We start from the raw sequence: 25,827 nt of genomic DNA, 5'->3' as shown, positions 1-25,827 counted from the left end.
GGGGAGACGTCTCGAATTCTAATTTGTACCCCTGAGATATCACCTGAAGGATCCAGGGGTCTACTTGCGAGTGAGCCCACTGCGCGCTGAAATTCATTGAGACGGGCCCCCCACCGTGCCTGATTCTGCTTGTAAAGCCCCAGCGTATACTGAGGGCTTGGCAGAGGCGGGAGAGGGTTTCTGTTCCTGGGAACTGGCTGATTTCTGCAGCCTTTTTCCTCTCCCTCTGTCACGGGGCAGAAATGAGGAACCTTTTGCCCGCTTGTCCATGAAAAGACTGCGCCTGATAATACGGCGTCTTCTCATGTTGAGAGGCGACCTGGGGTACAAACGTGGAATTCCCAGCTTTTGCCGTGGCCACCAGGTCTGAAAGACCGACCCCAAATAACTCCTCCCTTAATAAAGCAATACTTCCAAATGCAGTTTGGAATACGCATCACCTGACCACCGACGTGTCCATAACCCTCTACTGGTAGAAATGCACAACGCGCTTAGACTTGATGCCAGTCGGCAAATATTCCGCTGTGCATCACGCATATATAAAAATGCATCTTTTAAATGCTCTATAGGCAAAAATATACTGTCCCTATCTAGGGTATCAATATTTTCAGTCAGGGAATCCGACCACGCCAACCCAGCACTGCACATCCAGGCTGAGGCGATTGCTGGTCGCAGTATAACACCAGTATGTGTGTAAATACCTTTTAGGATACCCTCCTGCTTTCTATCAGCAGGATCCTTAAGGGCGGCCATCTCAGGCGAAGGTAGAGCCCTTACAAGCGTGTGAGCGCTTTATCCCCCCTAGGGGGTGTTTCCCAACGCACCCTAACCTCTGGCGGGAAAGGATATAATGCCAATAACATTTTAGAAATTATCCGTTGTTATCGGGGGAAACCCACGCATCATCACACACCTCATTTAATTTCTCAGATTCAGGAAAACTACAGGTAGTTTTTCCTCACCGAACATAATACCCCTTTTTTGGTGGTACTCGTATTATCAGAAATGTGTAAAACATTTTTCATTGCCTCAATCATGTAACGTGTGGCCCTACTGGAAGTCACATTCGTCTCTTCACCGTCGACACTGGAGTCAGTATCCGTGTCGGCGTCTATATCTGCCATCTGAGGTAACGGGCGCTTTAGAGCCCCTGACGGCCTATGAGACGTCTGGACAGGCACAAGCTGAGTAGCCGGCTGTCTCATGTCAACCACTGTCTTTTATACAGAGCTGACACTGTCACGTAATTCCTTCCAACAGTTCATCCACTCAGGTGTCGACCCCCTAGGGGGTGACAGCACTATTACAGGCAATCTGCTCCGTCTCCACATCATTTTTCTCCTCATACATGTCGACACAAAAGCACCGACATACAGCACACACACAGGGAATGCTCTGATAGAGGACAGGACCCCACTAGCCCTTTGGGGAGAGTTTGCCAGCACACACCAGAGCGCTATATATATACAGGGATAACCTTATATAAGTGTTTTTCCCCTTATAGCTGCTGTATAGTTAATACTGTGCCTAATTAGTGCCCCCCTCTCTTTTTTTAACCCTTTCTGTAGTGTAGTGACTGCAGGGGAGAGACAGGGAGCTTCCCTCCAACGGAGCTGTGAGGGAAAATGGCGCCAGTGTGCTGAGGAGATAGGCTCCGCCCCTTTTTCGCGGACTTTTCTCCTGCTTTTTTATGGATTCTGGCAGGGGTTAAATGCATCCATATAGCCCAGGAGCTATATGTGATGCATTTTTTTTTGCCATCCAAGGTGTTTTTATTGCGTCTCAGGGCGCCACCCCCCCAGCGCCCTGCACCCTCAGTGACCGAAGTGTGAAGTGTGCTGAGAGCAATGGCGCACAGCTGCAGTGCTGTGCGCTACCTTGTTGAAGACAGGACGTCTTCTGCCGCCGATTTTCCGGACCTCTTCTGCCTTCTGGCTCTGTAAGGGGGCCGGCGGCGCGGCTCTGGGACCCATCCAAGCTGGGCCTGTGATCGTCCCTCTGGAGCTAATGTCCAGTAGCCTAAGAAGCCCAATCCACTCTGCACGCAGGTGAGTTCGCTTCTTCTCCCCTTAGTCCCTCGATGCAGTGAGCCTGTTGCCAGCAGGTCTCACTGAAAATAAAAAACCTAATCTAAAACTTTCACTAAGAAGCTCAGGAGAGCCCCTAGTGTGCACCCTTCTCGTTCGGGCACAGAGATCTAACTGAGGCTTGGAGGAGGGTCATAGGGGGAGGAGCCAGTGCACACCAGATAGTCCTAAAGCTTTCTTTAGATGTGCCCAGTCTCCTGCGGAGCCGCTATTCCTCATGGTCCTTACGGAGTCCCCAGCATCCACTTAGGACGTTAGAGAAATTTATGTTTAGAAACCACCATTAGACTGATCATTGCTGTAAACCCACATTTATACGAACAATTCTTACACATCTATATATCTATAACAACACCCTATCCCGCAACATCCCCTCTTTTTCTACCTCTTGCTCTTTCATTTTTCATAATGAGCGCGCTAACCACTCCAAATTACAAATTCTAGTACAGGAGGTAGGACGCCTCCAGGTCGAGCAGCACTCGTTAGCATCCCTCCGTGAGCGCAGCCTCCACCCAAATCTGTAAATACCGATACTTACCACCTTAGTTAGATTTACCCTACCTTCTATTTGTAGGGAGCGGTTATACCATGCTTTGTTTAACCAACATTAGAGTGAGAGATAAGTGTCTGTCTCCACAGAAAACTACTTGTACAGAACTCCTGCAGGGTACAAATATTATGCAGTCCTACCTGGATTGGGAGTAAGTGGTGGTGCTGGCAGTGTTTGCTGCAGAGACGGTCTGCGATGCATTGAAATGAAGTCCTTGGTCTGCCCAAGATGTCCCCGATGCCATGTCTAACACAAAACACAGAGAGCATACTGTCAGCGTCATGCATGGTTTTTTTTTTTTACATTTACTTTTCTTTATTAAAGTCCTACTCTCTCACTTTCTAATTTTATTCATGCGGTTACCAATGGTTACAAAGGGTCTCCGGCCTTGGCCTGGCATGTAGCAAATGCCCACTGAACATCTGCTTAGAAAAGCCATTTGGCACAAGCCTATTTTGTTCACATCAGGCTGCACAAATCATGTACCACCAGGAAAAAAAAAAAACTGTGAGCATACCAACAACTGTGGGACTATGGGAGTTTCACATAACATCCTCCCCTCCAAACCCACAATCTTTGCAGTGTCCCCCAGATAGGATGAAAAAGGTTTCTTCATTTTTATTCAAATCCGTACACTTGGACATTTGCATTAGAGGCAGGGCATAATTAGGATTATTTTAATCTATGACCAATCAGAGCACTAGAACATTGTCAGGACTAGACCAATCTGTGGCCAATGAGAGCACTAAATACTGACATAACTCCAAACCCCTGTTACACTTAAGCATGAGAACAATGGCAAGATTAGTCCAAACTGTGAACAACCAGAATTCTAGAACATTGACATTACTAGACTACCCTGAGGCCAATCGGAGCAGTTGACCAATAACAGGATTAGCATAAACCAGAGGTTCCCAAACTGTGTGCCGTGGCTCCCTGGGGTGCCTCGGGGCACTTGCAGGGGTGCCCTGGGTTGGTGGTCCAGGACCAATTCAAATTATTCATGGTCAATATAATAGGCAAAACCAGTGCTGGTGGCTGCCAGGGGTGCCCTGGGTTGGTGGTCCAGGACCAATTCAAATTATTCATGGTCAATATAATAGGCAAAACCAGTGCTGGTGGCTGCCAGTCATAAGATATGTGGCCAAACAGAAGCAAATCTTGTCCCTCACCACACAACTTACCCTAAGGATGACATATAAATGCGATCTACTTAATGTAATATTTCTTTCTAAATTTCTCAATAAGAAATTTTTGGCCTAGGGGTGCCGTGAAAAAAATTCTGATACTCTAGGGCGCCGTGATTCAAAAAAGTTTGGAAACCACTGGCATAAACTAAGGTTAATCAGAGCATTAGAACAGTAATAGGACAACTTGTGCCACTCAGAACATTAGAACAGTGACAAGACTGGACCAATCAAAGCACTAGAACAGTAATAGTACAACCCAAGCCACTCAGAACGTTAGAACAGTGATAAGGCTGGACCAATCAGAGCATTAGAACAGTAATAGTACAACCTGTGCCACTCAGAACGTTAGAACAGTGACAAAACTGGACCAATCACAGCATTAGAACATCGATGGGGATAGACAAACCAGAAGATTATTCCATAACACACAAGCTAACAGATGCAAATGCATTAAAATGAACATGTGAAACACACCCTTATATGAGCAATATATCCAGATTCCTTGTGATAAATTGGCTATCTTGATTAAGCAGGCATTATTGCATGACCACCAGACGAATACAATCTTCTGAGAAATAGGACTGGCTGGCCTATGTAAATTTCATCCATGAGCTGCTTTTGGCAGTAGCTATAAAGAAGATTTACTAGCGCTTCTTCCATACAGAGAGATTAGTGAGTTATAGAACAAAACTACAACCATATTTATTGTATAGAATGGTCATACTAATTTTCACTTGTTTTAATAAGGCAGAACGTTATTCTGTGCAATCTGCATGCAACGTGCTGCAGCATTGTACATTTTGCGGTTAATTCGGTAGTACTCTATCCAGTTAATGTGAATGGGATTTCCCCTCTCTGCACAGGCCGTTCTGATTGATCAACAGGAAAAGCCCTTTCATTAAGCAGAGATGTCACCAAGGAGGCAATGAATGCTCCATGTTTAATATGCACAGTGAATCTGCAGCCAGTTCGGCTCTGTTCGGCAGACAAAGCCCTAGACTAAGGAACCCCACCGCCGCCAACTCCTAATGGCTTTGTATTCTGCAGCCATGTGTCCGAGCCCTGCCCACTTCAATGTAACTCTTTCAGTGGCAGTGGAGTGATAGTTCAAAGAAAAGTGACCACCTCTTAAGGAGTCTGTTCACTTAAAAAAAAAAAAAAAAAAAGTAAATTGAAACCTATGAGGAAAACCTGCACTCTGTGATAATTACAGAAGCCCTGCCTCTTCTCTTCAGTAATATACAATGGTACTTAAACTAAAGAAGAAATGTACAGTCAAGGTTGATATTTAAACCCTCTCTCAATCCTGGAGAACCTGGCGTATCTGATGTCCAGGCCAGCCACTACCCGAAACATATCATACCCAAAATGTCCGACATCCAGGCCAGTTAGTACTTGAGACATATCATCTTACCACTACTGTCCAAAATTTTAAGGGCTGGATTCTAAAAGTGCTCTCCCCCCCTCCCAGCCGCGATTGCGCCCGCTGGCAGTATTTTAATGTTACTGCTGATGGGCGTAACAAGTTCATTTCAGCTCGCTACCCCTGGGGCTGAAATGCGCATAGAGACCCGTCTTTTCACGATCGCGCACATTAGTTTAGCTTTAGCTTGGCGTACCTAAACCCGACTGTACTGGGCGCGATAGGGGCAATAATTCCCCCCTAAGAGACATGAGGGAGATGTACTAAGCTTTGGCGAGTGATAAAAAGGGGAGAAATAAAGTACCAGCCAATCCGTTCCTTACTGTCTTGTTACAGGATGTGTTTGAAAAAAATGACAGTTAGGAGCTGATTGGTTGGTACACAGTTTTGTACATCTACCCCATAAATACTAAGGGGCAGATTTAACAATAAGTGATATTCTTGTTATCACTCATTACGAATGATAATTTGTGCTCCAGCCAATCAACTCCTGTCGTGTGTTTGAAAAAGAAGCAGATTGGCTGGAGCACCATTTATCACTCGTAACTCATTAAATCTGCCCCTTAAAATTGGTGACATCTTCAAAAGAGCAATATAAAGCGATTCATGGCTGGTAGGTATTTTTTTTTTCTCCAAACATGTATGTATTCTATAAAGCTCACCACAAACATGGCAGATCTGGCTATTTGGCTCAATCACCAAACAACCAGAGGAAACCAATGTACGGGGTGAAATTGCTGAGCTCCCGTTGCCTGGTGAAGTGGCTTTTCCCGTTTGCCGGTTAGAAAATTTCCAACACCTCTCTCTAATTGAGGAACAAGGTCCAAACGGATTGAGTTCAATCAGAATGACTCTTTAGTCAGTGGCACAAGTTATAATGTGTCAATGTGGTTGGGAATAACAAACAAACTGAACCACCATATCTACATGTATGAAGCCAGAATTATTCCTAGACAAGCCAAATGGCCTGGCTAAAAGGTTCTAACAAATTATCTTTATCCCACTTCATTGCACAACACTTCACATTAATTAGGAATTCCACTAGACATGGTAAATACAATATACCTACAAAGCCAAAATAATGCAAATACCTGTATATATTTTATTAAACATTGTTCAGTAAGAAGCTGAATTTACCACTCTGAATAACCTTTTCTACCATTCGGCGATATTGGTAAACCTGGCAGCATCGCATCCCCCCACAGAAAACTATGGGGGATGTGGCTGCAGCAGGAATGAAGGGATTACAGCAGGTATCAGAGATATCTGCTGCCATCCCTCCTTCATACATTCTGGTGATACATAATATATGCGGCTAACCCCCGAAAACAAAACAACTGCAAATATGCGATGACAACTGGGGCCCTCCATCAGAAAAAATCCTCCCTGTATTCACTCTGCGACCTGCTCCTACCACACCTACAAAGACAGCCATCTTACATGATCTATTTACCTGACACATATCCTTCCAGGGCTCGCGGTACAAAGGATTTGGCCAGTTTTAGATTTTCCGTTGTACATTTCCCTGATTCCAGTCCGAATGACATCCCCATCCTCTTCAGTACCTCGATATCATCATGTATTTCAAAGGCATGGTCAAAATTGAATAGATATTCAAATCTGCAAAAGATACATCCAAATCCAGCAGATCAGACTCACAAATCACACACAGACACACTGAACAGACGCAATCAGAGGAGATACGGATGATGGTGGCAGACAGAAGAGACATTAAGGCCCATACACACTGTGAGATTCGGGCTCAGCCCGATTCTCACTATGCGACAGGGGCTAGGTCGGCATCGCAAGCACATAATGACTGTGCTTGTGATACTGACTATGTGCGATTTTGGCTGTGTCAATTTTTACTATCTTTTCTACGAGATAGTCAAAATTGACTTGCCTGCACAGTCTATCTAGGCTTGCGACGCCGACCACGCGGGACCGCGCATCGCATCGGGATCGCAAAGGTGACTTTCACCTTGCGATCTGCACTAACTTTTCTTACGATTTTGACTATATAGTCAAAATCGTAAGAAAATATCTCACCATGTGTACACACCATTAGATTGTAAGCTCCCGTCGCCTTTGTTTCAGGTCTACATTTATTTTGCCTATTTTGTATGTCTCTGTTTTACTCATTGTCATTACATTGGCCAGGCCCATCCGTTCCCACCATATCTGTACCGTACAATATAATCTGCCATAAGCATTTGTCAGTCACAGGCTTGTATTCTGGTGTATAAAGGAAATACCAGAATGCTACCCGCAAATAACCATGTCCCAGTAACAATTCCCATTTTATATACATTCTTTACTAGACAACTTACATTGGAACCCTACCACCACCACCACCACCACCACCACCGATATCCTGCACTCACTTGTCACTAGAAATGCTGCAATCTATGACGGTCTTCTTGCTGGTATTCACAATTATAAATGGCAGCTTGATGGTAGAGTTGACAGCCGGAGGGGTCTGAGTCTGTTGTTCATTTTGTCGGTTTCTCTGAACAAGGTGCTTAAAGGCAATTTGCTGGGGTAAAAAGAGAAAGCGGCCGGTCACACACAGGACTAAAGGGTCTACGCATATCAATAAACTATACAAAAACTACATTGCATGTTATTACTAGTAAGGGAAGCCCCACCAAATGCCCTCCCTTCCCCCAATGCTGCCAAACAACATGGCGTGGCTCCCTTAATCCGGTACCGCCACAGGTTACTACTACATTTACTATCGATACTTCATTAAATAGGGCCTGGGGATGTATGCTCTCAAGAAAATGATGGTTGTACTGTTTATATTTTTTAAAGGGATGTCCCTGATCATTCTCCAGGTGCTTCTGATATGATTTCACAAATCCCCCAACCCCATTCTTATAGCTATGTAGCAGTCCCCACAAAGACCACTATTGATTACTACTAACAACAAAAAGGTAACACAAACGTCGCAATCACTGGTTGTTGTTTTATTAACAACACAGTATAATAAATTGCGCAAGATTAATCCGTTGTATTATACTAATCAGTTCAGACAATTCAGCTTACTATTAATAAACGCTGTTCTCATAAATTAGTAAGATTCTATGCTGCAGTTATAACAGGGAACTAATTTGATTGGAAAAATATAATGCGTTTTGAGGGGTCTGGGACTGAGGGTCGACAGCACAAAGGTCGACACACCTTAAGGTCGACGCCAATTGGTCGACACACCTTAGGTCGACATGGACAAAGGGTCGACAGGAACAAGGTCGACATGGAAAAAGGTCGACGTGAGTTTTTTATGGTTTTTTGGTGTCGTTTTCTTCGTAGAGTGACCGGGAACCCCAATTAGTGCACCGCGTCCCCTCGCATGGCTCGCTTCGCTCGCCATGCTTCGGGCATGGTGTCTTCGCTCCACTACCGCTTTGCTCGGCACACTTTACCGTTCCAATCGTAGTCCACGTGGATCGTTAAGTATAAAAAGGTTCAAAAAAAGAAAAAATCGTGCAAAACTCATGTCGACCTTTTTCCATGTCGACCTTGTTCCTGTCGACCTTTTGTCCATGTCGACCTTTTGTCCATGTCGACCTAAGGTGTGTCGACCAATTGGCATCGACCTAAGGTGTGTCGACTTTTGTGCTGTCGACCTGGAGTCCGGATACCGTTTTGAGCCTAGTACATGGTAAATGTGTCCCTTATATTCTAGGTCATTAAAGAAAATTACTTGTACTTGCTAAACAATTTAGTCAAACAACCAGTTCTGACTGCTTGGATCGGGCCTGTCTCAGTCAGCAGGTGCAGCTAAATAGTATGGTTAGGTCAATGTAGAGAAAGATCATGATAAAGGTAAGAGTGTAGAAAAAAAGAAAAAAGAAAAAAAAGACAACTTACTGAATATTTGCATCTAAATAATGTACACTTGTCTTGCTGTAAGATGTCACATAGGCAATTTCTCATTATAGCGTCATATCGGCCGATATAACACTAAATGACATATTGGCCGATATATATCGTTCCGATCCGCGTTGGAACGATATATTGACCGATATTTTGGCCACACTGTATAGTGTGTAGCCGCAACTGCATGCTCTCAGCCACCGTCAGCGTGGTCGTGTTATCTGATGTACTCCACGTGAAACAGACCGACTTAGCAGCCGACAGCTTACAGGAAAATGCGGGATGTATCATACAAAATATCGTTCAGTTTGTATGGTCATCGGGATATATCGGTAAACTGGTTGTACCTCTGCCTGATATAGGGTAGCCACCAATTACCAGTAAAAGGAAATACATTTTACAGATAGATAGATAGATGACCCGGCAAATAAAAAGTATTAGTCTATATAGCTCATTCAGAGATATCAGTTATAAAACACATTATTATTGCATGACCCAGAGCATTAACAACTTTTTAATCTTGATATACTAAAGGGTGGCTGATCGAGAACAAGGCATTGACGGGGGAATTCTATAACAAATGCTTCCATTGTCATAAGCCTTATTCGTACTCTGCTGCATCAACTGCAAGGGTGGCCCTGTGACCAGCGGCTCACATGATGCACGCTTAAATTAACAAATACACATAGAACACTCAGTGTTAAAATATGGTCGCTATGGAGAAGAATCTTTTTGTTTCCAAAGCAAATGAGGAACATCACACACACATATGAAAAGCATACTATAGGATGAAGGGCGCCATGCCCAGGGAAGGAGTATGTACACTCTGTGATGTTTTACAAGCAAACTATAATGGGATTATTCATATGGCAACAACTTATTCCATAGCACTGTACTTAAAACACAGGGGGTTAAAGAAAATAAAAATGTTTGGCTATGGGGACCTTGCAATAAGTGCCAACATATATCTTTTGGGGCTTTGAGAAGAAAAATATATTGGTTCTATTATAAATAATGCAACAGAATCAAATTATAAATATATTCCCTAACCATAAATAGATTAAATGATTGCAAGGGGGTCCACTGTGCTCTGCTGCAATATACAATCACTGGGTGCACGGTTTTATGCAATGCTCTGTCTGAGTAGTCATTTCGCTTCTACTTTGGCACTATAAACATTTTAATAGCAACTTGTTTTCTAACTTGCTTCCTACCATTTCCACCAATGCCTACAGCAAAGCAGCAATCTCACATAGATTCTTTTTTTCCCTTTATATAGTAAGTTTTGAACATACATGAAGCATGCATATGACATAGTTGCTTATCTTAGATATAGTCAAATAAATGATTATCTCCTTTTAAAAGCTATCAGGAGGCGAAACAAGTATGCTTGCCGGACAAAGACACAGTCCGTTTGCTACACAGACACACGTCTCTCATAAAGTCAGATGACGGCAGAGGTGTTGGTGGGAGGGGACAGGGGAAGCAAAAGGAGGATTTTGCAGAGAAAACAAAACTAAGAGGGGTGGCCCAAAGCCTCTCTGCTCAATACGTTATGTGCTATGTAACGGTGGTTGTGAGATACCAATAAAAGTATATACAGTATCTTCTGGGCGTGGCCGTGGCAGGTGTGGAGGTAGGCATTCAGTAGTGTTCTCCGTCTAAGCTCTCCAACTCCAAACAATCCTCCTGCAAAACCTAGCAGAGTACCCCGGGGAACTGAACCATATCTCCGCCTGTATCAGGAAGTGGCAATGGTGTATATTTTTGACCGCAGTGAACTGCATCAATCGACTAACACTGCAAGCCTCAGTGGTCTTTGATTAAGTGATTTGCAGATATACTGACACCAGCACTGTGTTTTCCTTGCACCTGCATCAAGATGAGCAGACTGCAAGCAGTTTCTGTATTTGCTGCCTGATGACTATGTATCTGGGACAACAGTAGACATTAATTATAATAAGCTATAGTCATAATTATTAGTGTCTGTTATACTGCTTTGCATTTTTTTTAAATATGCCTTAGTTGCCTGTCTGAATACCATCAGCCTCCGTCTGTTTGAAATCCGACACCGCACATTCCAGTTTGTACCAAGTTATTCTAAATGCTTAATTGTGTGAGATTTTGGTTGCTGTGCATTGTTGGCCTTGTCAGTACTTGGATGGGAGACCACTAGTTAATAGCAGGTGCTGCAAGTAAATAGAAGTTAAATCTGCCGACAAGTACTGGACTCATCTAGTCTGCCCCTTTTATATGATAATAACCTCGGTCATAATTATGGTTTTATGAAATGTGAATTTCCACCTGGCAAATAGCTGTGAGGAACTACCCCACTGAAAAATGGGGAAAACACAACACGCTGCTGCTGCAGCTACATTGAAGAAGTATTCCAGGTCATTCACACCTCGCCATCCACAAAAAAGAGGGCTCAGCTGTCACTCCTATAAAAGCGCCTCCACCTGTTAAGAAATCCTCTAACACATTAGAATCTCATATTACATTACAGCAGGTTTTGGATGCAGTAACTTCAAGTGAGAAGAACCTGGCTCATCATATTGGGGACGTGCAATCTGATCTATCTATTATTCATCAAGACCTTCAAAAGGTTCGCAAAATGGCTGGTGAAGCACAGACAAGCATCTTCAAGTCAGAACACTCTTCTATGCCTATGAAAATATTGGTTGCCTTTCTGGACTCTCAAATGAAGGTTGTTCAGAGGAATTTAACGGATTTGGAGCGTCGCCTTCATCGCAATAATGTACGTTTTATAGGATTTCCAGAGAGAGAGAGAAAGAGAGAGAGAAAGAGAGAGAGAGAAAGAGGAGTGCACTCGGCCAGATGAGTTTCACGAAAAATGGCTGGTGGAGACTTATGGCCGAGATGCCTTTTCTTCACATTTTTCTATAGAGAGCTCATTGTTTACCTACTACAACGGTACCACCAGACACTTGTCACCAAATTTCTTCATTATGGTGATCGTGATGTACTTCTACATCTGGCACGTACTAAGGGCCTACTGGAACGAGATGGCAGTCAAGTTTCTGTGCTTCCTGACTTTGCCATGGAGGTACAGAAAGAAAGAGCGCAATTTCTACCGGTCATGAAACGTCTGAGGGACTTAAATATCTGAAATGCTATGCTCTTTCCTAATCTAAATTGAGGATCACTGCTGATGGTGAAACAGGAGTTTTTTTATTCAACCGGGAAGTCGCTGCTAACTGACTTTGAATCCTAGGACGTTTATCACGTAACTATAATGGCTTCTAGCATTATTTTTTCACCAACATCGCTACACTGGTTATAGTCTTTAGTATACTAGTTTTTTAATGGTTAAAAAGAAAGAAATCACATAAACTGTTATTATACACTATACAAGATTAATAATTTAAGTGATACGGTATACATTACAGCAATCGTTATGAAAGCATCTTAGTAATATGCACTACCACACCTATATTTATGTGTATTGGAATACAACTGCATCGTTGTAATAACACGTGGGTATGGATTTTTTTTAAGTAAAAGATTTTGATATGATAGCACTATTATATTAATATTCATGTGTACTATACTAAATTTTTAGGATTGTAATGACAGTTGTCATAGAAGAATATTGATTTAAAAGATTTATTAGATTTATTTCTATTCACGATTTTGATTAGATTGTACTGTTTAATACCACTACCATGTGGGGTTACAGAATATTATGCATGTTTTTGTTATAGTTTGTAGTCCTTGGGGGTGAATTCGGCTGGAGAGTGCCTCCTGGCCACTTTGTTCCCCTTTTGTAAGCTGAGAAAAGGGAGGTTATCTCCTCCTTTTATGATTTGTTTCTTACTATAGGGCAGTACTTCTTAAACTTTTTTGAATTACAGCACCCTAGAGCAGTGGTTCTCAAACTCGGTCCTCAGGACCCCACACGGTTCACGTTTTCCATGTCACTCAGCAGCTGCACTGTGTATTACCAACTGCCACATTTAAAAAATCTACAGGTGACTTGCAAAATATGGACCGTGTGGGGTCCTGAGGACCGAGTTTGAGAACCTGTGCCCTAGAGTATCCAAATTTCTTTCACGGCACTCCTGGGCCAAAAGTTTCTTATTGAGAAACTAAAACAAATTATTATATTAAGTGCATTGTTTTTTGTTTTTTTTAATTCTTTATTTTGTATGGTCAGGTAAGGTAGAAACAGTACAAATAGGAGTAGCAAATGGGCAAACAGAGCCCAAAAGCATAACAATGACGACCATAGTAATTGTAAAGAGTAACATAGACCAAAAACCAGAATGAAATCAGTATTGAATGAATATAGTGGGGGGGGGGGGGTGAAGAAGAATGTGGGGGGGGGGGGGGGGAGGAGGGAAACCACGATACAATCTTACAACAACAAGTATATATCGCATTATGATATGTAGGATACGAGAGGGGGGAGAGAAGCATAAGAGCATAAAGAGGCCAGGCAAAGGATGGAGAGTGAGAGGTAGAAGAAGGGGTGGACATCAGTCGTCGCCCACGGGCCTGCAGGAAAACTTAACAATGCAAAGGAGGAAGAGACGATCTACTTTCTGCAAGGAGCCAAGGAGCCCAAACCTGGTCAAAAGTATATCCTCGGTCATGGAGGTAGTAGGTGATCCTCTCCATTGCTGCAATGTGCCAGATTTTGGCTTTGAGGGCAGCGAGAGGAGGGGGAGAGGGTTTTTTCCAATTAAGAGCTATCAGTGATTTTGCCGCTATTAAGATGTGTGTCGCTAGTTTTTTTGAAAATTTATCAAGGGCTGGGGGGGGATAACAAAGTAAAAAGAACCAAGGGTCTTTCAGCAGAGGGGTCTCGAGGAGGGAGTTCAAGAGAGCATGAACTAAGTCCCAAAAGGGGGTTATTATCGGACAGGTCCACCATATGTGGAGCATAGTACCTCTACAGCCACAACCTCTCCAGCAATTAGGAGAAGTAGATGGGTAGATCTTATTGAGTCTGTCAGGAGTATAATACCAGCGATAATAAACCTTGTATGAGGTCTCTTTAATATTGGTTGCAATTGAGCTCCTCGCAATCCCCAGTCTCATGTCGTCCCAGTCCTCGGCTGTTGGGGGAGGTCCAAGATCTCGTTCCCAGGCAGTTTCATGGGGTCTGGAAGGGGTAAGGGTGGCGTCTAATAGGAGGGCATAGAGCTGGGAGATTAATCCTTTGGAAAGGGGGGAGTTTTTACATAACGTTTCAAAGGGGGTAAGGGGACGAAGTACCGTGAGCGGGGGCAGAGAGCATAATAAGTGGCGAATTTGTAGGAATTCAAAAGGGTTAAAGGTTTGTGAGGGGTTCTTCTGCTGGAGATCAGACAGGGATAGCCATTGGCCCCGATTGGCAAAATCAGCTGGGAATTTAAACCCCAGTTGAGTCCATGTACGGAATCTCGTAACCGAGGATCCCGGAGGAAATAGAGGGTTCTGCCAAATAGGGGTCAGGGGGGAGGGGAGGGTAGTAAAATTCAGCTTTATGGGACAACCTTCCCAGATTTTAAGATTAAATTTGATGGTAGGAAGTAATTTGGATGTAAGGGGTCGGGATGTGGAAGGTAGGCCCCATATGGGGGTCAGATCCGGGAGGGAAATGTAAGCCGATTCAATATCAAGCCAGGAAACTGATCCAGGGGGAGCATAGGAGGCTATAATATGGGAGAGATGAGAGGCGAGATAGTAGAGTTTAATTTCAGGAAGACCCCTGCCACCGGCAGAGACTGGTCTTTTCAAGGTGTTTGCAGCAATACGCGGGGGCCTGTGGTTCCAAATAAAACGAATATTGCGAAGGAAGGAGGCAGGGACGGCAACAGGGAGAGTCTGAAAGAGATAAAGCCATTTGGGGACTATATTCATTTTGACGGCGATAATCCTGCCCAGCCATGAAATAATAAGACTATTCCAAGATGAGAGGTCAGACTGCATCTTGGAAAACAGAGGTGGGAAGTTTTCACGGAAGAGAGAGTCATAATGGGAAGTGAGATATATCCCCAGATATTTGATCCTTTTGGTTTGCCATTTAAAGGTAAAATTTGTCCTGAGGGAGTCGGCTTCTCAGGGGGGAACATGGAGCATCATGGCCTCCGACTTGGAGTAATTAATCTTATAGCCCGACACCACACCATAAGATCGGAGGACAGAGAATAAGTTTGGGAGGGATATTGCAGGTTGCGTCAGGGAGAGGAGAATGTCATCCGCGAAAAGAGAGATTTTGGAGTCGGTATGGCCCACTTGAACGCCATGTATATCAGGATGGGATCTAATTTGGGAGGCAAGCGGTTCAATTATAAGGGCAAAAATCAACGGAGATAGGGGGCATCCTTGCCGTGTGCCGTTAGAGATATGGACCGAGGCAGATGGGACGCCATTAATCAATACTGTAGCGGAGGGGGTCGAGTATAGTGCCAGGAGGCCAGTGAGGAAGTCACCAGACAAGCCATAGGCTGCGAGAGCAGAATTGAGGAAACTCCAGGAGATCCTATCAAAAGCTTTTTCAGCATCTAAAGAGAGGACAATAGTAGGGGATCCCCTGGAGTTTGAGATATGAATAAGATCGACAGCACGTCTGGTATTGTCCCTCGCTTGGCGACCCGGAATAAACCCCACTTGGTCATAATGGATCAGGGATGTGAGATACGGGTTCAAACGGTTTGCCAGAATTTTAGCAAATATCTTCAGATCTAGGTTCAGGAGGGAAATAGGACGGTAGCTAGCACAGTGAAGTGGATCTTTACCTTCCTTAGGGATCACCACAATTCTGGCTTCCAGCATCTCAGAGGGAAAAGGGTCGCCATGGAGTACCTGATTGAAAAGGGACTGGAGGTGGGGAACGAGGAGGGTAGAAAACTTTTTGTAGTACAAGGCTGTAAAGCCATCTGGACCAGGAGATTTGCCCGATTTTTGAATCATTATAGTCTGAGCAATTTCCTCCGCAGAGATCTCAGTGTTAAGATGTTCCAAAGCGTCGTGGGATATTTTGGGGAGCTTAGCTTCGGAAAGGAAGCCAGAGATCAAGTCGGCGTGGGTCGGAGAGGAGGAGGGGAGGGAAGGAGAGGGGAGGTTATACAGGTCAGTATAGTAGGCTTGAAAAACCGCTCTAATGGCAACAGGGTCATGAGTCAGATCGTTGTGGGCGTCTCTAATCGATATGATATTGTTTCGTGCCCTAGTAGATCGCAGTCGTGTAGCCAGGATCCTGTCTGCCTTGTCCCCCTTCTCATAGAACGTTTGGCGAAGCCATTTAAGACGTGTAGCCACTTGCCTAGAAAGAAGGAGGTCAAGTTCCGCTTTGACTGTACGAAGTTCAGATAAAATAGTCGGGTCAGGAGACGCTTTATGCTGGGATTCTAGGTCATGGAGTTTAAGGGAAAGTGCGTTCATCTGGGTGACGGATTGTTTTTTATTCTTAGAAGCCATGCTGATCAGATGCCCCCGCAAAACCGCTTTGTGGGCCAACCAAAGAGTAGATCTAGAAACATCTGGGGAGTCGTTGAGGGCAAAATAATCGGAGAGCTGGTCGCGAAGATGGGACAGGGCTTCAGGGTTGTGAAGTAGAGAATCGTTAAGGCGCCAAGTCATTGGACGAGGGCGAGAGAGTAAGCCTGAAATATCACAGGAGATAGGAGCATGATCAGACCAAATAAGTGGGTGGATATGGGCAGATTGAAGATTCAGAGCAAATTCATAACTGAGCAGGATCATATCGATGCGGGAGTATGAATTGTGGGGTGAAGAATAAAACGTATAGTCCCGAGCAGACGGATCTTTCATCCTCCAGGAGTCGTAGAGGAGTTGAGACTTCATGAGACGGAGGAGAGACTTAGAGTTGAGGGAGTCCGAGGAGGGGGCTGAGCGTACAGAGGCCGAACGGTCCAGTGTGGAGTTTAGAACAGAGTTAAAATCCCCCGCGAGAATGAGTTCTCCTTGTCGAAATCGGGTTATGATAGTGTCTAGTTTGGAAAAAAATTGATCTTGACGTTGATTTGGGGCATATATGTTAACCAACGTACATAGCTTATTATTTAGTTTCCCCACCAATATAAGAAAGCGGCCCTCTTTATCAGTATGAGACTCAATAAGTTCAAAAGTTAGGTGACGAGCAATCATAATTGCGACCCCTCGTTTTTTGGCACCATGGTCGCACGCATGGAAGGAGTCAGGGTATAGCTTACATCGTAGTTCAGGATGGGAGTTGTGCAAGAAATGAGTCTCATGGAGGAAAACCAGGTCACCTTTGTGGAGCTTAAGAGAGGCAAAAAGTTTCCCTCTTTTTTGGGGCTATTGAGCCCTTTTACATTAAAAGAAAGAACCCGCAGACCCATGGGCATTCAACCAAGAGACAGGCAGAGTAGAAAAAGTGGTGGACCGTAGAGATGGCGTGGAGGAATGGAAAGATGCATGGAGGAAACAGAAAACAAGAGATATCGTGGCGGGAAGGAGGGAGAAGGTAGAGAAAGAAGGAGATCGGAAGGGAGGGAGGGACAGTTGGTCATCCGGCACTCGAGGCCAGGACCATTGGCGATGACAAAAGGAAGGGATACTAGATGTCTGGAGAACATCTAGGTCAGCTAAAGGGCAAAAAGCCCCGAGGGGGCGCGGCAAGGCATCTGAGTGGTGCATCTCAATGGGAATAATGGGAGGGAACATACAAACAAACAATCAATCCCCTCTTGGGGAACCTGAGGGATAAGCAAGAAGTAGAGGCAAGACTGAAGAGCAGGTGGAGCAAGAACAGGAGAAAAGCAGGGAGGGAGTGAAAAAGCAGGGTATCACATTACAATAAATGCTGTCAACATAGTTATTTGAGCAAAATTAAAGGTTATCAAGGTTAAAACACAAGAGTTCTGAACACAACTTCAAACGGCTCCCTGAAGAGGGAGCAAGGCCATTATAGACCATCATAACTGGTGATATCAGGTAACAAAAGATGAGGTCTGGTGACAAGTCAGGTCACCGGAGGTGGAGTTGAAAAGGTCGCTGTTGTCGGGACTGTAGACCATTCCGAACGGGGAGGTAAAGGTAGCATCCTCTGCTTTGGAGTGATTGGGGGCACGGTGGAAGAGTCTCCATCAGTGGGGATGCCTACTTTGGACAGTAGGGATTGAGCCTCAGACAGGTTTCTGGCCGTCAGTAATTTCCCTTGATGCCAGACCAGGATACGGAATGGGAAGCCCCAACGGTATTTGATGTTGTGCTGAGAAAGTCTCGAAGTGACAGGTTTAAAGTCCCTGCATTTAGCTAAGGTGATCGGGGAGGTCTTGAAAGATCTGCAGGGGGGCATTCTCGAAGGTAACAGAACGCAGTCGGCGAACCTCCTTCATAATGGCCTCTTTCGCAGTAAAGTAATGCATTCTGAGGATAACGTCCCTGGGTCGGGAGGAATCCTGTGAGCGAGGACGAAGAGCGCGGTGAGCCCGGTCTAGAAGAAGGTGATCTTCGGGGAGTCAGGGGAGAGCTGGGTAGAGGCGTTTAAGGTATAGGTCGAGATGGGAGGACTCTACATCCTCTGGGACACCCCGAATCCTCAAGTTGTTTCTTCTTGCCCTATTGTCCTGGTCCTCATGATCCTCCTGCAGTTGAGAAATATCTTGGCGCATCTGCTGGAAGTCGGTCTCGACGGATTGTTGGAACGTCACCACCTCCTCAACTCGCCTCTCAAGTTGGTTAGTTCTGGAACCGATCTCTGCAATGTCGGACTTCAGCGCGTGGAGGGCTTGGACAGAAGTTTTAACATCTCTTACTTCCTTGAGAAGGGAGAGAAAGTCTCGCCGTGTAATGGGCGCAAGATCGTCAGCCTCAGATTCGGAGTCGGAGAGTCCATGGGAGTGGTCGGGATTGTGAGGTCTAGATTTGACAGGGGCGCCTTTTTTAGTGAGGAAGGGCGTGAGGTCAGCTCCCTGAGACTTTTTACCTCCTTTAGGCATCTTGCGAGGGCGTAGGAGACGAGGATAATTGAGAAAGAAGTAGGTAGCTGGGTTGCTCCAGTAGCTCGGCTCAGGGCCAAGAGGGGAGAGAGACAGGACGTTTAGGAGTGAGACATTGGGGGGTCAATAAAGAGCACCAGGCGAGTCACGTAGCAGCTTAGGGGAGAAAACTGTGGTTCTGTAGGGGCCCTGCGTGGCTCAGAGATACAGGCAGGGTCAAGCAGATAGGTGGAAATATAAAAAATAAAAATATAAATCCTGGTGTCAATGGAGCCTTTCACCACAGGGGGAGCCAAACAGTCAGAGATGAATCCTGCAGTGTACAGAACCCAACTTCCCCTTCAGGGAGGAAAAAAAAGAAAAGAAAGAAAAAAAGTATATATATATTTATATAAATGGGCCACCTGTGTGGGTACTCACCCCCCTCCTGGGGCAATGCAGGGGTCAGTCTGGTCACGGTCCAGCCAGTGACCAGGGCTCCTATAGCTCTGCTCAGGTAGGGGGGAGATCCGGCATGGGAGCCGCCACACAGGGCACCCGGACGGCCACACTCCTCGGCCACCGCTGTGCAGGTAAGCCCCCGGGGGAAGTTGCAGCGGGGGCAGAGAGGCCGGCAGCGGCAGGAGCGAGTGGAGGATGAAGCCGCACGGGCGCCCGGAGGTCCGCGGCGGGCAGCGGAGAGATGAGCGCAGCACCGGAGCCTGAGTGTCCGGAGGTCGTCTCTCGTCTTCCTCCCCGGGTCCCGGCCAGTAGTGGAGGCAATCAGGCGGCAGTGGGGAGCGGCGGGTCCGGCGCTGACAGGGAGCGCAGGCGGCTCCGTCTCGCCGCCCGTCAGGTCCCCAAAATCGAGGTCCCGGCTCAGTGGACGTGGGTATGCCGCAACCCGCATAGTCGGCCTAAGCCGTCTCCCGATTCCGCGGCGCTTACCCACGGGGGTGAGGGTGATTGATTTAGGAGTGGGGTACTGATGGGGTGGGGGGAGGGCCGCGTTTATGGTGACCAGGAGGGTTTTTGTGAAGGCAGCAGGCCGGAGCTAGGATTAAAAGCAGCCACCTCAGTTGGCAGCCAAGCCACGCCCCCAAGTGCATTGTTTTTATATATCATCCTTAGGCTCAGTTGTGTGGTGAGGGACAAGATTTTTTCTGTTTGTCCACATATTGTATGATTGGCAGCCACCAGCACTGGTTCTGCCTATTACATTGACCATAAATAATTTGGTCCTGGACCACCAACCCAAGGCACCCCTGCAAGTGTCCTGAGGCACCCCAGGGGGCCACGGAACACAGTCTGAGAACCACTGCTATAGGGTTTAGGTTAGGGTTATAGTTATGCCAAAGTTGGGGCTAGGTATATAGGATGGGGGTGTGGGAAGGGTTGTCTCTGTGTGGATTTTGTGGATTTTTATTGTGTGGTGGGATTGTCTTTTCCCTTTTTGCTGGGTCTAGTATTTAGTAGTCTAATCCGAAATGGCTATGTCACATATTAAGGTGCTGAGCTGGAATGTCAGGGATTTAAATGACAAGATCAAGAGGTATTTGTCCTCTGGCAGGTCCAGCATTACAAAGTAGATATAGTATGCCTCTCTGAAACACATTTATTAGGTGGTAAGCTGATTTTGCGTCTGTTGGGCATATTACTCCTCATACACAACAGCACTCAGAGGGGTGTCTGTGTTAATTAGAAAAACAGCAGGTTTCGAATTGGGATGTTTGCAGACTGACCCTTGGGGGCACTGTGTGTTTTTTCAATGTCGTGTCTCATCTATGCCCTGCCTAATATTGGCAGTATATATTCCCCCACCTTATTCACATGCAATTGTTAAAAAAAGTCTTGAATTCCAGTTCACTGATACCCGGTTATTTATATGGGGGATTTTAAGAATGTTCTGGACCCTGGGAAGGAGCGTTGGAAGGCGAATGTTTGCTCTCTTCCTGCAAAGGGAAGTAAGTTTGTGGCACTTGTGGCAGAGATGGGCTTGGTGGATGCATGGAGGATGAGAAATCCTGGTGTGAGGCAATATTCTTGCGTCTCATATACGTATGGTTCATTCTCTAGGACAGACTTAGCTCTTGTCTTTCCTAATTTGATGCCTAGGATAATGTTGATTAGCTACGAACCTAGAAGGATATTGGACCACTCCCCACTGATGTTTGACCTGGATTGGTATATACAGAGGGGGCAACCATTCAGGAACATTAATCCATTTTAGTCAACACGAATGGGAGATTGTTCGGATTGGGAAACGGCGTGGGAGGGATACTTCGCTACTAATAATGGAACGGCTGAGGTGGAGGTAGTGTGGGATGCTTTTAAATCATCCCTATGGGGCACTCTGATAAAACGAGTAGTCAGGAGTTAGATCTTGAATCCTCTTGTAGACAATTAGAATTGGAGTATATAAGAATGGGCACTGAGTTATCAAAGTTAGCATGGCTGGCCTCACAAAAAGAGTGGAATAATCATCTCCTAACTAAGACTCAATTTAGTCTCTCATTTACATCTCATTCACAATATTTATTTGCAGATAGTCCAGGGATCTAATGTATCTTGCATAATTGGCTAGAACAGATCGTTCCTCCAACAAGTCTTAAGGAAGACTCCAGATACTGTGGGGGTATTTGTTCGTTTCTATCAGACCCTTTATGTTTCTAAATCGACATATGTAGTAATGAAGATGTGAGTAGGTATTTGGCTGAGATTCCTCTTCCCACATTATCTAATGAAGCTAAGGGTTTTATGGATTCTCCGCTCATGAAGAGGAAGTAGTCTTCTTCCTCTTGGTTTGGATGGTGTGCCAATTGAGCTATATAAAAGCATGTCTCCTTTTACTTGCCTCGTTTATCGAAATTGTACAATCAATTATTTGTAAAAGCTGTTCTTCCACAATCCATGTCAGTAGCTATCATAGTGGTTTTGCCTAAAAAAGGGAAGGATCCAAAGCTGCCTCAATCATATTGTCCTATTTCTTTACACTCAACAGATGTTAAGATCTTGCCCAAAATATTAGCAACTAAACTTCATCAGGTGATTTCACAGATTATTCACCTGAATCAGACAGGATTTATGTTGGGTAAGTCAGCGTCTATTAATATTAGATGTCTGTTTACTCATTTACAGGTCTCTCATTAAAAGGCGATATCCTTATTAATTGTCTCCCTTGATGCAAGTAAGGTGCTTGACTCTGTAGAATTACCATTTTTGTGGGAGAACATTAAACAGTGTGGAATAGGTAAGGTATATATTAAATGGATTCAACTTTTGTATTCACTCCTGTAGCTCGAATTTTTGTGAATGGAGATATATATATATATATATATATATATATATTTATTATATAGCCTCTCCATTTCCTCTATTACATGGTACGAGACAAGGTTGTCCCCTCTCTCCAGCATTATTTGCCTTAGTAATTGAGCCTTTAGCATATAAATTACGGTCGCACTGAGGCATTCAGGGTTTGAGTTGGGCCCTGGGATAGATAAAGTGGTGTTATATGCCGATACGTTGCTATTTGTCAAGGACTATCATACCTCTAAGTCAATAGTTATTGAAGAATAGTATTGGCCAGTACGGATGGTGTAATGGTTAGCATTACTGCATCACAGCACTGAGGTCATGGGTTCGAATCCCACCATGGTTCTACCTGTGCGGAGTTTGTATATTCTCCCCGTACTTGCATGGGTTTCCTCCGGGTACTCCGGTTTCCTCCCACAATCCAAAAATATATACTAGTAGGTCAATTGGATCCCAACAAAAATTAACCCTAGCATGAATATGTGCACGTGTACATGTGGTAGGGAATATATATTGTAAGCTCCACTGGGTCATGTGAATGGCCAAATATTCTCTGTAAAGCGCTGTGGAATATGTGCGCACTATATAAATAACTGGTAATAAATAATAAATAAAATAATTAACTTAAGTAACAAGATTGGTAGCTTCTCCGGTTTGCTGATAAATTGGGAAAAATCATGCATTCTTCCTTTGAGGGGCCCAAGCCCGTCGAGTCCATCGGTTAACCTTTCACTTCAATGGATAGTTCATATTAAAATAATATGTTATACCTCAAATGGAATATTTAAAGGCACAGGTAAGAGTAAATGACCTCTTACATTGACAGGCCAAGTCAACTTGATAAAGATGTTTATACTCCTTCAATTTTTCTATGTTTTTCATAAGTCCTCGGTTTTTCTCCCCACAGTGCTCTTTAGGCAAACTGATAGCCTTGTTTTATCTTTTATATGGGTGAATAAATGGGCTAGAATAAAATGTTATATACTTATAAGACCTAGACCACAGGGAGGAATTCCAGTACCACATTTTCGGTTATATTATTTTGCCTCCCATATTATTTTGCCTCCCATTTATGGTGGTGGCTGGCCTCCCATTTATGGTGGCTGGCTACCCCAGTGCCTTACCCAGCTTACTAGTCAACTAGCTACTCATACTCCATTACAGGCACTGTCAAGTGGTAAGAAGATTGGGAGTGGTATCTCTCTGGTTGAACAGGCTATTAGGGTATGGGAAGTTGCATTGCATTACTTTTTTATATTTTTACAACTTAGGCACGCATTATCCACTCAGTTCCCTGAAGGCCCTCCAGTTATAAGGACTCTAATATTAAAAAGTATATAATAGCCATAGAGTCATGTAGGATGTTGTCTAAATTGTATATATTCTCTATCATATAGAAGAATTATCAGCTCTTAGACTGAAATGGGAGGCTTGGGGCCGATACAGGAAGAGGAGTGGTGCTTAGTCCTCGTGATTCAACTATTTCTATTCGCTATCAACAAATACAATTATTTTTATTACATCGAACTCTTATTAAGATTTGGTGCTAGGGCAACATCACAGTGTCCCAAATGTGCAAGTGCTGAAGACACTTTTTAACATTTACTATGGGAGCGTGCCCAGATATTAATGTTTTGGAGTGATTGGGGTTATATCTGCTATAGGTGTTTCAAGAAGTATATTTACACCAATAGCTTATTTATTGGGAATAGCTGAAACATATGCACTAGATAGATATACCAAACAATATGTCCTCAATAGTCTGGCTATAGTGTGTATAACTCGAACTTAAATGGCCCAGAAGGGTCCAAAAATGAATCAATGGCATATTCTTGTTAATGTCACGGTGGCACATGATAAATATGCGTACATAGCCAGACATGCTGAACATAAACTCAACACAGTATAGACCAAATGGCTTGATTCTGAGTGTTTCACAGGGGCTAAGGAAATAGACTCTGAATTGTCACAAATGAGTTGTACTGGTATTTAGTGGATAGAGTAATGCTAGTTTAGTTCTGTGACATGAAAGAAAGAAAGAAAGAAAACTCTTTTACCAAGAGAACTCTGGAGAGCTCCCCTAGCTGTGACTGGCTCCTCCGGGCACATTTTCTAAACTGAGTCTGGTAGGAGGGGCATAGGGGGAGGAGCCAGCCCACACTACTAAACTCTTAAAGTGCCAATGGCTCCTGGTGGACCCGTCTATACCCCATGGTACTAATATGGACCCCAGCATCCTCTAGGACGTAAGAGAAATACAGCTTGTGCAGATACATGTGTGTGGCATATCTGGAATATAAACTATACAATGGGTGATATTAAGATATTTGTATTACAATTTTCCTTAAAACCGATAGCGTAAGTAAAAGAAAATTATCAACCCTGCATAGGTCAAGGATCCAGTTATTAAATCTTTTGCAATATGCTTGCATAAACCCTGTGCAGCGGCATTTATTTTCTTTGGATTATCTTATCTGATTAGACCCGTCCACTAATACTGTGATGACAAGCTCCTTGCGTGATTGCTGTACCGCTGCAGTGATAGACAGACAGTAATGAATGGTGTGCTAGGCACGAGCAGCAAGCTCCACAGCCCTCTAAGAAGATTGCGTGACATTATCACATTATAATAGCAGATGATCTACCTGCAGCAGTAGCTCCTGGAGCTGGGCACTCTTTTGTTTGATCCTTTCTATTCTCCTCTGTTTCTCCATCTGCAAAGCCAGGAAAATATTCACATGTAAATTAAAATTTCACCCATCACCAAACAGCAATGAACATTTAATATCAGATGATCATAATTCACTAAAACTTGAAACAAACTTTAATTGAACATTTTCTCTCTCTCGTTATCTTTCTTGGCATCTCAGTTACAATAATCAGACACCAAGGCAGGCAGAGGTTCCTTTACAGCCCACCTCAATCACATAACAGCAAAAAGTTAAACTAAAGTTTATGATCCGCCAACACGGTGCACTTGCCACCTACACCAGGTGGCTCAGTGATACTAAGGAATGGTCTATAACCCCTTGTACATTGGTTCAGGCTACTAATGCCAATCTCCACGTTATGTAACTAGACAGGTGCACTTTAGTGTCCTAGCCGGCGCCTCATTGCTTCCCAGATCACAGCCAAGCTTTCCATTTGCATCTCTTTGATGGGTTACATCAGCCGCCAGAAAGCTAAAGCATATACAGTTATTAACAAAGAGCCATGTATGTCCTATTGAAAACCAACATCAAAAAATTATTTCAGAGACAACAGAACAAAAGCACATGAGATTACAGATTGTGCGCAGTTTAAACTTCTAATATTAATAACTAGAGAGACAAATTGGTCCTAGATATAATTATTCTTTGATTTAGTTTTACAATGAAGAATACATTTATAGATATATGTACAATAACAGGTATGTCAGGAATAAACTAGAACCTCAATAAAACAAGTGGGAAGTAAAATTTAAAAAAAA

At 44.1% G+C, this 25,827-nt stretch overlaps 1 protein-coding gene across 3 annotated transcripts in view; it reads right to left on the bottom strand.

Moving 5' to 3' along the window:
* Positions 1-25,827, bottom strand: part of TFDP2 (transcription factor Dp-2) — a 112,743-nt gene that overhangs the window by 9,910 nt on the left and 77,006 nt on the right. For all 3 annotated transcript variants that reach the window (XM_063915581.1, XM_063915582.1, XM_063915583.1), the window contains 4 exons: positions 25,004-25,072; positions 7,635-7,786; positions 6,704-6,870; positions 2,778-2,883 (listed from right to left, as the gene is read on the bottom strand). In XM_063915581.1, coding sequence (XP_063771651.1) covers positions 2,778-2,883; positions 6,704-6,870; positions 7,635-7,786; positions 25,004-25,072 — 494 coding nt within the window. The remainder of the gene's footprint in view (positions 1-2,777; positions 2,884-6,703; positions 6,871-7,634; positions 7,787-25,003; positions 25,073-25,827) is intronic.

Source organism: Pseudophryne corroboree, chromosome 4, assembly GCF_028390025.1.
Source record: "Pseudophryne corroboree isolate aPseCor3 chromosome 4, aPseCor3.hap2, whole genome shotgun sequence".
In the NCBI taxonomy this organism is placed as follows: Eukaryota; Metazoa; Chordata; class Amphibia; order Anura; family Myobatrachidae; genus Pseudophryne; species Pseudophryne corroboree.
The sequence above is the reverse complement of the archived record's forward strand: the minus strand, read 5'-3'. Positions and strand labels throughout refer to the sequence as shown.